This window comes from Thunnus thynnus, chromosome 12, assembly GCF_963924715.1.
Source record: "Thunnus thynnus chromosome 12, fThuThy2.1, whole genome shotgun sequence".
In the NCBI taxonomy this organism is placed as follows: domain Eukaryota; kingdom Metazoa; phylum Chordata; class Actinopteri; order Scombriformes; family Scombridae; genus Thunnus; species Thunnus thynnus.
This window is the reverse complement of record NC_089528.1, coordinates 31,049,653-31,062,665: the sequence shown is the minus strand read 5'-3', so window position 1 is coordinate 31,062,665 and position 13,013 is coordinate 31,049,653. Positions and strand designations below refer to the sequence as shown.

The window sequence follows — 13,013 nt, the reverse complement described above, 5'->3', positions numbered from 1 at the left end:
CCCCGCCTACCACCAGTCATTATGAAAACACCTGTAACAAAAACACGGTCAGAAAAAAAGCTGATAATGAGACATAAAGAGGCTTCTGGGACTTTGATGCAGCTTCTTTTTTCCATTTGAATTATGTAACACACCCAAGATAAAACCTGTGGTATCAAATAAAACTGCTGTGAGATCTGAATGATATCAACAGACAAATGAAGATGAAAAGAGGACAAGTATACACCTCCTCTCAAACACACACACACACACACACACACACACACACACACACACACACACAGAAACCACTGTCTTTTAATCTAACCTCAGAAAAAAAACAAGCCTTAACCCTAAACTTTCATGTTTTACCTTGAAAACACATTTACGTCTTTATCAGTGATGCTTCACCTGAGTGGAATGAGGCTGATCAGGCGAGTCCAGGTGAAGCCACGTTTGTTGAATATATGTGTAAGATCCTCTTCAGACACAAGCAATTTAAAATCAGAGCACTAAAGACGACTACAGCATCTACAGCCATGCTAACAGCTCTGAGGCTATACATGAGCTAAACAAATTAAAAATTTGACCATATAGTGGCACTAGATGAAAAGTCAGAGGATCAAAGTTACTGCAATTCATCCTCTGTGGAACATGAATGTGTGAACCGAATTGCAGAGAAATCCACCCAATACTTGCTGAGGTATTTCATGAAGAACTAAAAAGTCAACCTCATGTTGGCGCTAGAGGAAAAGTTGGTGGATCACCAAAGTCAGTTGGATTCATCCTCTGAGGAACATGAATTTCTGAAAAAAAACATTCACAGCAATCCAACCAATAGTTGTTGAGATATTTCAGTCTGGACCTGGAAATGGTGAACTGACCAGCAGACATGTACAGACAGATAAACAGTATTTGACAAAACAATCTCACCACAAGTTCAATGTAGCAGCTTTCAGTTCTATCACAACCTTCCTCAGCACATGTTGTTAGCCAGGTTATCATGGAAATTTCATTTTTTTTTTAAGCATTTTCAGGACTTCGGTCCATGTTGGCTTAAAACAAAAGTCCTTAAAATGCTCAGAGAAATGGAAATAGAAGCTTAACGTCTACAACAGCTATCTACTGATGGAGAATGTTACGATGAATACAATGAAAAACTTAAGAATACCTGTTAAATGAACATTTTATTTTGTCACGTCCTGTTTCCAAGGTCAAGAATGAACTTTCAGTCTCAGACAGACAGTATGTTTATACAACATGTGTGACACGGTTATCACATGACACTGTGAAAACGTGACCTGTCCCACTCAGGTGACACAGGTGACAGTTTGTTGTATTTCTGACATCTGACTGAGCCTCGGTTGTCCTCACCAGCTCACAATAAACAGTAAAACCCTTCAAACAGGAATGCAGGTGTCGTTGATCCGGCCTCCAGTGTGTCGCTGAGCGCCGCCGGCTGTGGAAACCAGGACACTTATTAAGGTTAAGTATTCATCTCCTTGTCTTCTTTTGTGCCACAGCCTCGTTCCCTCAGCTCAGTTTACCTTTGTGTTTTCGACTGTTTTGATTTTTCAGAACACAAGCTGCCTGAGGACATAAAGGAGCCGTCTCTGGTTCCACAGGCGACTTGGAGATGGGGTGACTAACAGCGTTTTGGAAAGTAGCGAGGGAGGGCGTGATGTTCCCAAGCATACCTTTCTTCTGAGCTGGTCTGAGAATTGGCCTGCCGCCTGCTGCCTTGTGTTTGGACCAACTTCCTGTTTGTTCCCTTCTCTTCCATGAACTGCTTTAAAGAGGGTTTGTGTTTTTGTCTGCAGAGGGCAGTTTCACTGATATGGGTTTGGATGTATAGTCGATGCTTCTGGTTGAAGGTGCAAAACTGATTTCTACTTCAAGCAATATGGTTTTTAACAATGCTGTGGTCAAGAAACCACATGGCACCATTTAGATCCTCACGTTCGCAGAAATTACAGCGAATTGGATTATCATCCAATGGCCGCCTACTAAGAGCCGGGTTCTGCTTGAGGTTTCTACCCGTTAAAGGGGAGTCTTTCCTTACTGCTGTCGCCAAGTGCTGCTCATGGGGGAATTGTTGGGTTTCTGTAAATTAAAGAGTACGATCTAGACCTGCTCTATGTGAAAAGTGCCCTGAAATGACTTTTTGTTGTGATTTGGTGCTATATAAATAAAAATTGATTGATTGATTGATTGATTGATACTATTTTATATTTCATTTTCAAAAGCACAAAGGGAGCTCCACATATGAAAATAATGACATGACAAAATTTCAAACAAGTTTAATTGTACCTTTTTTTTTACAATCAAATGTTAGAAATATATATATATATATATATATATATATATATATATATATATATATACTAAAGTTTCAAGGGAATGGGAAAGTGTGTTGAAACTTTTGACCGGTACTGTACATATTTTTAGAAAACCCATCCACTTCACAAGGTTCAGAATTTTTCAAGTCTGTCCTAAAACAATATCCAGGTGCCTTAACGAACATTGGAACATGTTTTTCTGGCCGTAATCATTCCTCCTGTTCATACTGACCATTATTATCCACAGTCCTCCTTCCATGTAACAGTGTGGATATACAGATATCCACTTGATATGACTAACTCACACTGTTGAAACCTCATATAAACTCCACAACAACTTTTAAATGCATTTTTGCACTAGATGACTGTGTACATTGAAAGCACATTTGAAGGGGAATGTATTTTTTGTGGCTTTAAAGAGAGTTAAAAAGAGCTTAACTGATCAACTGATTTGTTGAATTCATTCAGTCACTCAGTGATTTCGTTTTCTAAAGGAGGAAGTGAAGCGTAACAACAGCAGCAACAGCGAGTCGTCTGAAGGAGATCTGTTTACAGTCTGAGCTTCTTATCGCACATCGACACAAAAAGTGACAAAAGAAAAGACAGAGGTGGAGAAGAATGGAGTGAGAGGGAATGGCAGATGGAGAGATGGAGGTGAAGGGAGGGAAGATGGCTCTCAAATCCCTCTACTTCAGCAATAAAACAAAACAGAAGTACACAAGTATTAAAATAAATATTTAAGTAACCGGTGATGAGTGTAATGATACACTGGTTTATCAAAGTTTATGTCTTCTATGTCTCTGCGTCTTCTATGTATTATTTGTTCTCTTTAGTTGTTTGTAATTTGATTTGTAATGTAATGTAATTAGTTTTATTATTATCATGTATTCAGACAATCCCATGAGGTGATGTTAAAGAATTAAATGATTGTCATCTGCAGTGAAACGTGCTAAAAAAAAAGTAGGCTGCTCATTGTGAAGACTGGGTTCCTCCACAGTGTTAGATTTCTGTATCATGGCGCCAACTGAGCTGTTTGTTAAACATATTCTAGTTTAGGTCTAGTTATAGTACAATGCAAGAAAAAAATCCCCCACTTTACCTGGTATTTTTGTCCATTGTGGAGTCTACTATTTCTGCCTATTTCTAACAACAACTCACTTTGTTCTAGGAATGTTGTAGAAGTGTAAGTAAGAAGACAGAATGAGGCAGTTCGCTGCACTATGACCAAGAAATATCAAACTTTACTGTAGAAAAGTCTCAAAACATGTTGATTTCTTTCGAGACTGAATGATGGTTGGTCATGTGAGGTTGGTCAAATGAAGTAACTGCCTGAAAAATTTGAATTGATGTACTTCACACCTCTGTAAGCTACATGAAATATCAAACTCATTTGCAGTCAGATCTAAAACAGAGAGAGACTGCTGCCTTCTGTATTTTGTGATTAAACTGTGGAGATAAGCTTTTATCAACTTACAGTCTTTTACAGGATGTGCAAAAAAATCTGATCACTCATTGCAGATTTAAACTGAATCTGTCTGATTTGACTTTAACATCAGATATGATGCTGGGTCAGTCTTTACATGATGTCTAAAAGCTTGTGTCATCAGGCTGAAAAAAGCTGCTAACTGTGTGACATTTTGGAGGTTTTAATTCTCCAGCACCCACATTTAACGGTGAACAATCAAGTCAAGAAGCAGAACCTCTAAATTGGACTGAATAAGATGGACTTGAATAATGTCATAAATCTGGTTAAAGTCTAGTGATATTTTTTTTTCTTGTGCAGATGTGCAGATCTAAACCAACAATGAACTGATCTACTAACAATTATTGTGTGTGTACCCTAAGCCTGATATATCTTATTCCTCTGTGCCATAGACCTCCATTCCAAAAACTATTAAAAACATGTCAGTAAGCCACATCACTGCACTGTATGACATGTTCCTTCATCAGCATAAACACACACACTGACTCATTATTTTGACTCAATCCCACACACACACACACACCGTCCTGCTGCCAGAAATATTCACTAGAGCAGCAATTGTGCAATTGTCCACCACTGAAAATAGTCCCTAGCTAATGCACTATTTACTCTTGTTTGTTTGTTAAAAAACTACAGTGACCAGCTGTTTGAGAGACGGACTTGTTGAACACATTGTTGGTTTGGATCTGCACATAGAATTTGTTGGTTTTATGGTCTCAGATATTTCATTGCTTTTTCAGAGACTTTTCTTCCCTGATAAAAAATAAACTCTGCAGGGAAAAAGAACTGGAAATCAAGGAATTCATTTACATTATTAGCACAAAATTGTTTCTGGTAGAAGCCCACAATGATCTAAATATTCTTACAGAGGATGATGAATAAAGAAGAGTTGTGCAAAGGGTTGTGCAAAAGGAAGATTAAAGAGTGAATCTTGTTTCCTGAAAGGATGAGACACAGAGGAGGGTGGAGAACGATGGAAAGATAAACAGAGAGGCGTCTCTTCTTTCTGCTCTGAATGTATTTTGCGGTTTCATGGTGAAGGAGGTCACGTCGCAGGCAGAAGACCCAGTTCTTCTTCAGCAGGACAATAAGGACACACCTCCCCTCCCTCCCGCTGCGGGCCTGGCAGGTGAGACGGAGACTGAAAGACGTTTTGTTTTGGGTGAGGCCTATAAATGGATCAAAGCCTCCTCACCCCTGCTCATCTTCCCACAAATCCTCGTTCAGACGATGCTGCACGACTCCGACAGAGCGGTGAGTCTTTCCTACAACCCTTCAGGATTTTATTTTCATATTTAGGAGCAGTTCAGGCAGAGAGGAATATTATTTAGTTTTGTTTTTGATCTGTGGGTTTCAGTGACTGAACAATTTGTGGAAGAACAGAGAACAAATTAAACAAACGTGTCAAAACTTTAAAAAACTAAACAAAACCAAAAAAACTGACACAAAAATGTTCTATTGTGGCATAAATTTCAATCCACAACTCTTTTATCAATCTAAGTCTTTAAGTTCTTAAGTCTTTGTCTTAGTCTTGAAGTTCTCAACTGGTGGATTCAATCATAGAAACCTGAGCCAACAGAGCAAACCACTGAGCAACTGTGATGCTTCAATAGCTGGTTTCTATTTAATAATGCACACTGTTTAAGTGCATTACTCCACAAAACTGATTTATATTGGTTGATTAATTCCTGTGAAGTTTCTGAGCAGTAGTAGCTCTATGGTGCAATGTTTTTAGTCGTATTCAATATACGACTCCTAAAAAATGTATTTCCCAAAAAACAAAAATCCGCCAGTTTGAGGAGATCCTTTTCATGTTTCCAAATCAATTTGTTTCAAAAACATTTTCCAGAGATGAGTGTCAGTTTGCTAAACAAGTCAGAAAGTGGCAGTTTTTAAAATAATTTACGGAAAAAGGAACAAAAGGACTCAAGACGCGACCAAATGATGCAGATTATGTATATATATATTTTTCGGCGTAATTATCTTAGCTTCCTTTTCTGACATGCCTCCTTCCTCCGGGCTCCCATGATCCTCCTCTCCTGCTCCAGATGTTGTGGAGGCTGTTGGGACTCCTTATCCTGTCCTCCCTTTGCTCCGCCATGCTGCTACCAAACAGCCCCTCAGTGGAGTCCAGCGAAGAGGAAGGCTCCACCTTGGACCCCAACACCTACCACTGGCCAGCTTCAGATGAGTCTTCGGAGGAAATGCCCCCCTGGCCACCCGTCCCCCGCAGTGCCCCCCTGCAGATGCCCCCCACAGGTCTACCGTGGCCACCCAGCAGCAACATGAGCGAAGGCTCCGGCAAGCTCCGGATGATGGGGGCCACAGACCCGGTGATACCCCCCATGCCTGATACGGCAATCTGCGACATACTGCTGAACGCGCCAGTACCGCCACCCCCTGACCAGATTCCATTTTTCTGCCTCTGCTCACACTGTAAGGGCACCGTGGGGCCCAAAGGAGAACGTGGAGACCGGGGCCCTTCAGGCATGTAGACCACGTCTATTTACCTGTTTGAATTTTGGTGAAAAACAGGATGTGTTCGGGAGCTGGCAGCAGCTTTGTTTTCATTTTTGTTTGACTTCTCTTACATGGAGACATCAAACTGTTTTTGTGATCACTGCCTGGTAACAGCTTTCGTTTGACCTGTCCAAGGTGGGACTAGACCTGAATCTTGCTTTACATGATTAAAAATTGATTTAGCTTTTTTTTCTGCTAAAACAGGCAGGAAATGAGCTTGAAAAGTGGATTATATTTTTGACACACTCATATCTCAAACATCTAGCTTAAACTAAATTAATTCACTTGTTTCAAGAATCAGAGCACTATTAGAACTAGTCAAGACAAAAACACTTTTTTTAATAGGTTGATGTCATAGTCTAAGTAAGTGTTTCCCAAACTTGGGGTCATAGGTCCGTTGTAGGGGGCAAGACCGGGTGTAAAAACATGGAGCGTAACTCAAGAGCCAATCTGATTCTTGAAGGATTAATAACAGTGCTCTGATGCTAGCAACACAACAGAGATTCAGGTTAACAAGAGCCACAAGACACAAGGCTCCATATGCAAACATTTCATGAATTAGAAAATGTTATGTCAAAGTTACACTTTTTTACATTTTCTCACTAGTTTTCCTAATATTGTTAATGGATAATAAAAATGTACTTCAGTTTTCATGTGAGAAATGATGTTTTTCCTGCTTCTAAATGGGGAATGACAAATAAATATTTGAGAACTACTGGCCTCTGCAAGATTTTGATAATAACAATTAAAGAGTCAGTGAAGAACAGCATTAACACTGTCAGGGTTGGTAGTTTGATTTCAAGACTTTAATATTACAATTAGAAAAAATTATAAAACTGAAGGTATTACCAGGAGTTTTTGAAAAAAAACTGACCTGACTAACATTTGAACAGGTGAACCTGGGAGTCCCGGGAGAAGAGGAATGACAGGGTTCAAAGGTCGTCCAGGATTCACAGGCCCTATGGGGATGAAGGGTGAGTAACACATCAAGACCTCTCTGTCCCTGCACTGTTAAAATATACATAATAACGCCCTAATTAATGCCTAACTTTACAATAAATCAGTAACAACATAACAATGATAGTCAGATAAGAGGATGAATATCAGCTTCATCTCCAGGGTCCAGGATGTGTTTAGCCTAGCTTAGCACCAAGACTGGATGCAAATGGAAAGTGCTAGCCTCACTCAATCAAAGGGGAAAAAATCACCTTCCAAAAACACCGAAGTTGTTGTGATTTTTTTCCATCTTCTTGTCTGATTCTGAATAACAATGTCAAACTTTTTTTATGGGCACTTTGTGTAGAATTAGTTATAAGGCTGTAGCATATTTTTAATATTCTTGGTGTCATAAATGTTTATTAGTAGAAACATGAAATTATCTTGGTGAAAACTGCTCATTCATCAGTTACTTTCAGGAAGTTACAATTTTGTGATGGCAATAATAAACGCAAATTCAATCTCTGCAGTATTTGCAGAGAGCTTGCAATTTTGCTAAATTGCCGCAACTTTTCCGCATGAAATGGCCAAATCAACAGACCGCTTATGATTTGGACTAAATGCGCACATCACAGTGTGCATTCATCAAGGATTTGGGTAGAAGAAACAACAGCATCTACAAGTTAGTGTTGTCTAGCTGAAGGAGATCAACTATAAAACCTGAGCCTTGTTTTTTTTTGTACCACAGACAATGACTTTGAGAGAGGAGAGATGGAGTATCTCAGATGACACTGAATTGTAGTTCCATACATGAGCTGTATACACCTCCATAGGTTTAGGAGATGACACTCTGTTTTTCATTTAACCTGCACTATGCCTTTGGTTTGCATTCAGTTAGTTGGAAGAATGCAAGAAATTAAACTATATTTTTTCTGTTAATCACAAAAAAACTCAATGAAATCATTCACTCAATGGTTAATTTGTGCTGAAGTGAAAGTCGTCAACTCTAATGCAGATTAAACTGGATGCAAATCAACTGAAAATCAGAGTCTTGGTGCAGTTTGTGGCTTGAAAGCATAGGATTTTCTGATTGAAGTTAAGTAATATTACATTAATTAAAACTACTACTACTATTACATCCATCCACTGATCATCAACTGTCAAGAAGGCAATCTTTACACTGTGAGTGGTCGATAAATAAACACATCAGGTTCAATAAAGCGGCACATGACCTTCTGTCAAGAATTCAATTTTCCTTTGTGGGTCTACATAGCTTTGATGATGCAGAGTGACATCACCAAAGCTGTCCAATCAATGAGGTACCTGTCAGTTTGTATAACATCATGTTTAAACTTATTGGTTTGTCTGTAAGAGGTCAGGTTTAGTTTTTTGTGTTTTTTTTTTATTTTCTTTTTTGTTGCTATACATTCTTTAACTTTTAACATCAACCTACTCCTGGACTACAGTTTAAAATAGGGCACCAACCAAGTCAATGTTTTTCTTATGTATCTCTCATTCTGCTGCTGTTGGATCCACCTTCAAATGTATCTTTAAAACAAAGCAACAGACCTAAGAATAGTCAGTTTTTGTATCACTCAGTAAAACCTAAATTTAATATGCTAATCTCAGTGCAGGTCAACTCCTCTTGTTTGTGTCTTTTCTCATCATTTCTGTCTCTGTTTTAACAGGTCAGAAGGGAGATGACGGGGAGAAGGGGCAGCTTGGTGCCACTGGTTTCACTGGGATGAAGGGCGAACGAGGCTTCAAAGGTCTGCTAAGATCAATCTCTGTTATAGTATTTCGGTGTTGTAACACCCATATGTACAAGCCAACCAAAAGAAAAAGAATTTAAATGACAAATACACTGATTGTAATTGCCCTCCAGAAGGACACATATAAGTGTTTTCTGATCTGATGCCACTATCAGCAGGGTGACATCAATGGTCTGTTCCCAAAACTGTTACAAATCACTGTTGAAAAAATAAAAACGTTTTCTGATCCCATTTAGTTAAGTTAGGTTTAGGCGCAATGACTTGGTTTGGACTTGGTTAAATGAAACCAATATTGTTTGTTTGTAGGATATGGGAGGTGAACAATGTTCTGCCATGTAAAAGTCTGGTGATTTATTGAGCTATCCATCCAATCCAACCTCCTGTCTTTTTGGAAAGAAGAAGACGGGAAATATTTCCTCCTTTGCTCCTGATTCCTTATGGCCGCTAGAGGTCTTTGACACTTGAATGTAAACGTATGTAGTTTTTGGGTATTCATTGAAATGACTGATGGTCTCATTTTGCTTGGAAGGACAGTCTCACCAAAAGATAATCTGGATGGAGATGCAGATGCTCATGATAAGCCTCCTGAATTGCAACCTCCATAGTCCTCCAAACAGAAGAAGAAATATTTTAAGAAATAAAAATCTTTCAAGAGAAAGAAAGATAGGAGGAAAGAAAAAATACAATCCAAAGTTTTTACTTTGCAGATGTAAATGGGTCAACCCCATTGGGGAAATTTAGGGAGAAAATCAAGAGTTAACAAAGTTAAAAGGGTTTCATACTAAACTCTGATACAAATATTGTTAATGTTTCTGTGTCTTCAGGAGAGAAAGGAGACCGAGGAATGATAGGGCCCCAAGGTCCACATGGTCCCCAGGGAGAAACCGGGACATGCCCTGCTTCCTGTGAGAGTGTCCAGGGCCCGCCGGGTCAACAAGGCCTCCCTGGACCAGCTGGAGCTCGAGGCCTGCCTGGAGTCTTTGGTTCTGTGGGACCTAAAGGTTTTAAAGGTGATAAGGGTGACCTGGGCATGGCCGGTACCCCTGGGATGAATGGCCAGAAGGGTGATCGAGGCGAGCAGGGGTTGTGTAACTGCAGAGATGGGGAGGATGGCACAGATGGGAGACCAGGAGAAAGGGGGCCTAAAGGGGACAAAGGTGACATTGGTGCCCAGGGTATACAAGGCCCAATAGGCCTAAAGGGCAACCAGGGCATCATCGGCCTAATGGGGCCGCCCGGGCCCTGCTCCTCGGCCATCCAATCAGCATTTTCTGTGTCTCTCAACGAGTCATTTCCTGCTCCAGATTGGCCTGTTCCTTTCCCAAACATTCTTACCAACCAGCAGGGGCATTTCAACCCCTCCATGGGCATCTACACTGCCCCCGTCAATGGCACCTACATCTTCTCCCTCCACCTTGCAGTCTCCAACAGGATGCTTAAGGTCGGCCTGTTCCACAACTTCTACCCCGTCATCAAAACAACAGAAGGAACCAACCAGGTCACCACCAGCCAGACTGTTGTACTCCACCTCAGCATGGGAGACCAGGTGTGGCTGCAGGTGAAAGACTCCATGACCAACGGCATGTTCACCGACAATGAGAGCAGCAGCACGTTTTCAGGATATCTGCTAAATCCTGACTCCTGTGAATTCCCTGTGGGTCGACAATTCCTGCCGCCGATGGACTATGAGAAAGGAGACTTCAGCTGGGATGGTCCACCACCTGCAACCACCACTCAATCACCACATTAGGCTCTAGCCAGTCAGAGGCAAAGTTTTAGATGAAGCATCCACACATACCCAATCAAACACTCCGTGTGTTTATAACTGCAAATTTTAAAGGAGGGGTATTGTAGAGAAGCAGAATTGTCCAGTTTTTTGAGGTGGAGTTTTCTGTCAGAGAAGTCATTGTAGCACTTTACAAGTCATGTAACTGGTTCTCCTGATTCTTTTCTGATGAAATGACATTCGAGCAAGTGATTCCATATCCAATCTTTTTTTTTTCTCAATGATTTGCCATGAAATTGGTACACATGCTCATGTTCCCCTTAGGATGAACTGTAATAACTTGATCCTGACTTTCCGTCTAGCACCATCATCAGGTCAAAACTTTACTTTGTCCAATACTTTGGTTCATAACCAAATACCTGCAGAACTATTCATTCCCATCAGCCTCAGCTGTAGCTTGGTTTTAGTCCAATAAGCAAATGTTTGCATGCGAACACACTAACGAAAGATGGTAAATACAGTAAACATTATACATTTGAAACCATCAGCATTTTAGGATTTAGTTCAAAGCCGAGTACAGAGCCTTTAGCATGACGGCAGACTTTAAAAATGGACCTGTGCGATCTTCAGTCAAAGAAAATCTGTCGGAGCAGTAAAAATATTTCATCCTGTTTCTAATGCAAATCAAGGTTGTTTTTTCTCTAGTACAGCCATGTTTTTTCCTGTTTCAGGATACAGAAACTAATTTCTTTAAAAAATTCTTGAAACAGTCTGACTTCTATTTGAAAGATGTTGAAATTTTTTTTTTGTTTGTTTGTTTGTTTTTTTAAATAAGAGTTTTAAGACAAAATTCTAGACAAAAATTAAGATATTTTGTTGGAGTTCTGCAAACCAAACAACAACTTGATGAAACTGAAAAGATACTTGAAGAAATGAAGAAATATGATACAGAAATTAAGCATGAAACTACCCCCCCTTTAAATGTGGAAATAAATTCACTCACACTATGATTCAGCACTCACTGAAATATGAAAATGCGTGTAGGCTTACATGTACCAGCTTGATATCTACATTTGATCATGCACTTATTTTAATGATTGGCTATTTAGCCAAGCTAGCCACAAAGTTTTTCTGTCGGCTGTAGATATTCAAACCTGCTCTAATGATAAATGTCTTCAAAGCACTTTGCAGCTTTTTGCAGGTTAGTTTTAGCACTTTTATCACCTCTTCTCTACAAATGTTGATGATGGATTAAATTTGATGCTTGAGAAAAAACAAATTAAATTGCAACCTAAGTGGTTGCGTCGATCACAATTCGTCTGACATTTTATTTTTGTCACATACAGAAAATTTCATATTTCACTGTGTCTGATGTAGAGTTTTCAACCTTTACAGCAGATTCAGAGTACTTACAGCCCTCTCATTGGACATATTTGTACAGCAACAAGAAAGAAACATCTCACACAGAAACATCCACTCTCCGTTGTTTTTTTTTTCCACAACCTGGGTTAGTGTAGTTTTGGCTAGTAAATCTTTAGGTTAGCTCTGCCAGAAACACCTTTACAGTCCAAAGAGGTCAAGAAAATACTTGTAAAACAGTCCAAGCTGAATTTTCTATCAAAAAAATTGAATTTTGAAGTAAAGTTTCATCCCTAATTACCCATTCAAGTGTAGGTAGCTACTTCTGAGTTTAGTCTGCAGGTCAATCCAGAAAACTCACTGATGTCCCTTCTAAGGCTTGTATACTCTTTTGGACTGTTTGCACTCCTATTTAAGGCTGTTTCCAGCAGATCTGTTATCTCCATGATCTCTACAGCAGTTCTGGTCATTACAATGTTGTGCTGAGCTCCCTGGCAGCCAAAATGGCACACTTGGTTGCCAGACTCATGTCAGAATTGTGATGAATTAAGTTTCAGAATCAAGCCCATTGTTTGCTGGTCTGGGAATGGGTACCGAAACTGACCTGGGTGCTGCTAACTGGAGCTGATTGTCACTCTAAATTGGTTGAAGGCCATACAGACAGTACCTAGCCAAATTTGACCAGCCAGGGCCGGCTCATATTTTAGTCTGCTGGTGCCAAGACACAGCCAACTATGCTGATACCCAGCCACAACAGGGCCAACTCAGCTGGCTACCTGGGTTCTGGATATTGTTTTTTTAATGTGTTTTTATACTTGTGTCGTAAAAATGAATTTCCCTTCAAGAGACTCCAAGTTCACACACAGCCCTTAAATTCTTGCAGTTTTGTTTACCTATTT

The 13,013-nt window shown here is 39.8% G+C and overlaps 1 protein-coding gene across 1 annotated transcript; it reads left to right on the top strand.

Moving 5' to 3' along the window:
• Nucleotides 1-5,846: 5,846 nt before the first annotated feature.
• Nucleotides 5,847-10,908, top strand: LOC137194745 (complement C1q and tumor necrosis factor-related protein 9-like). The gene is made up of 4 exons (XM_067606870.1): nt 5,847-6,288; nt 7,215-7,295; nt 8,946-9,026; nt 9,854-10,908. Exons 1-4 carry the CDS (start codon nt 5,850-5,852, stop codon nt 10,777-10,779), a joined length of 1,527 nt encoding a protein of 508 aa, XP_067462971.1. The 5' UTR covers nt 5,847-5,849; the 3' UTR covers nt 10,780-10,908.
• The last annotated feature ends 2,105 nt before the right edge of the window (nt 10,909-13,013 follow it).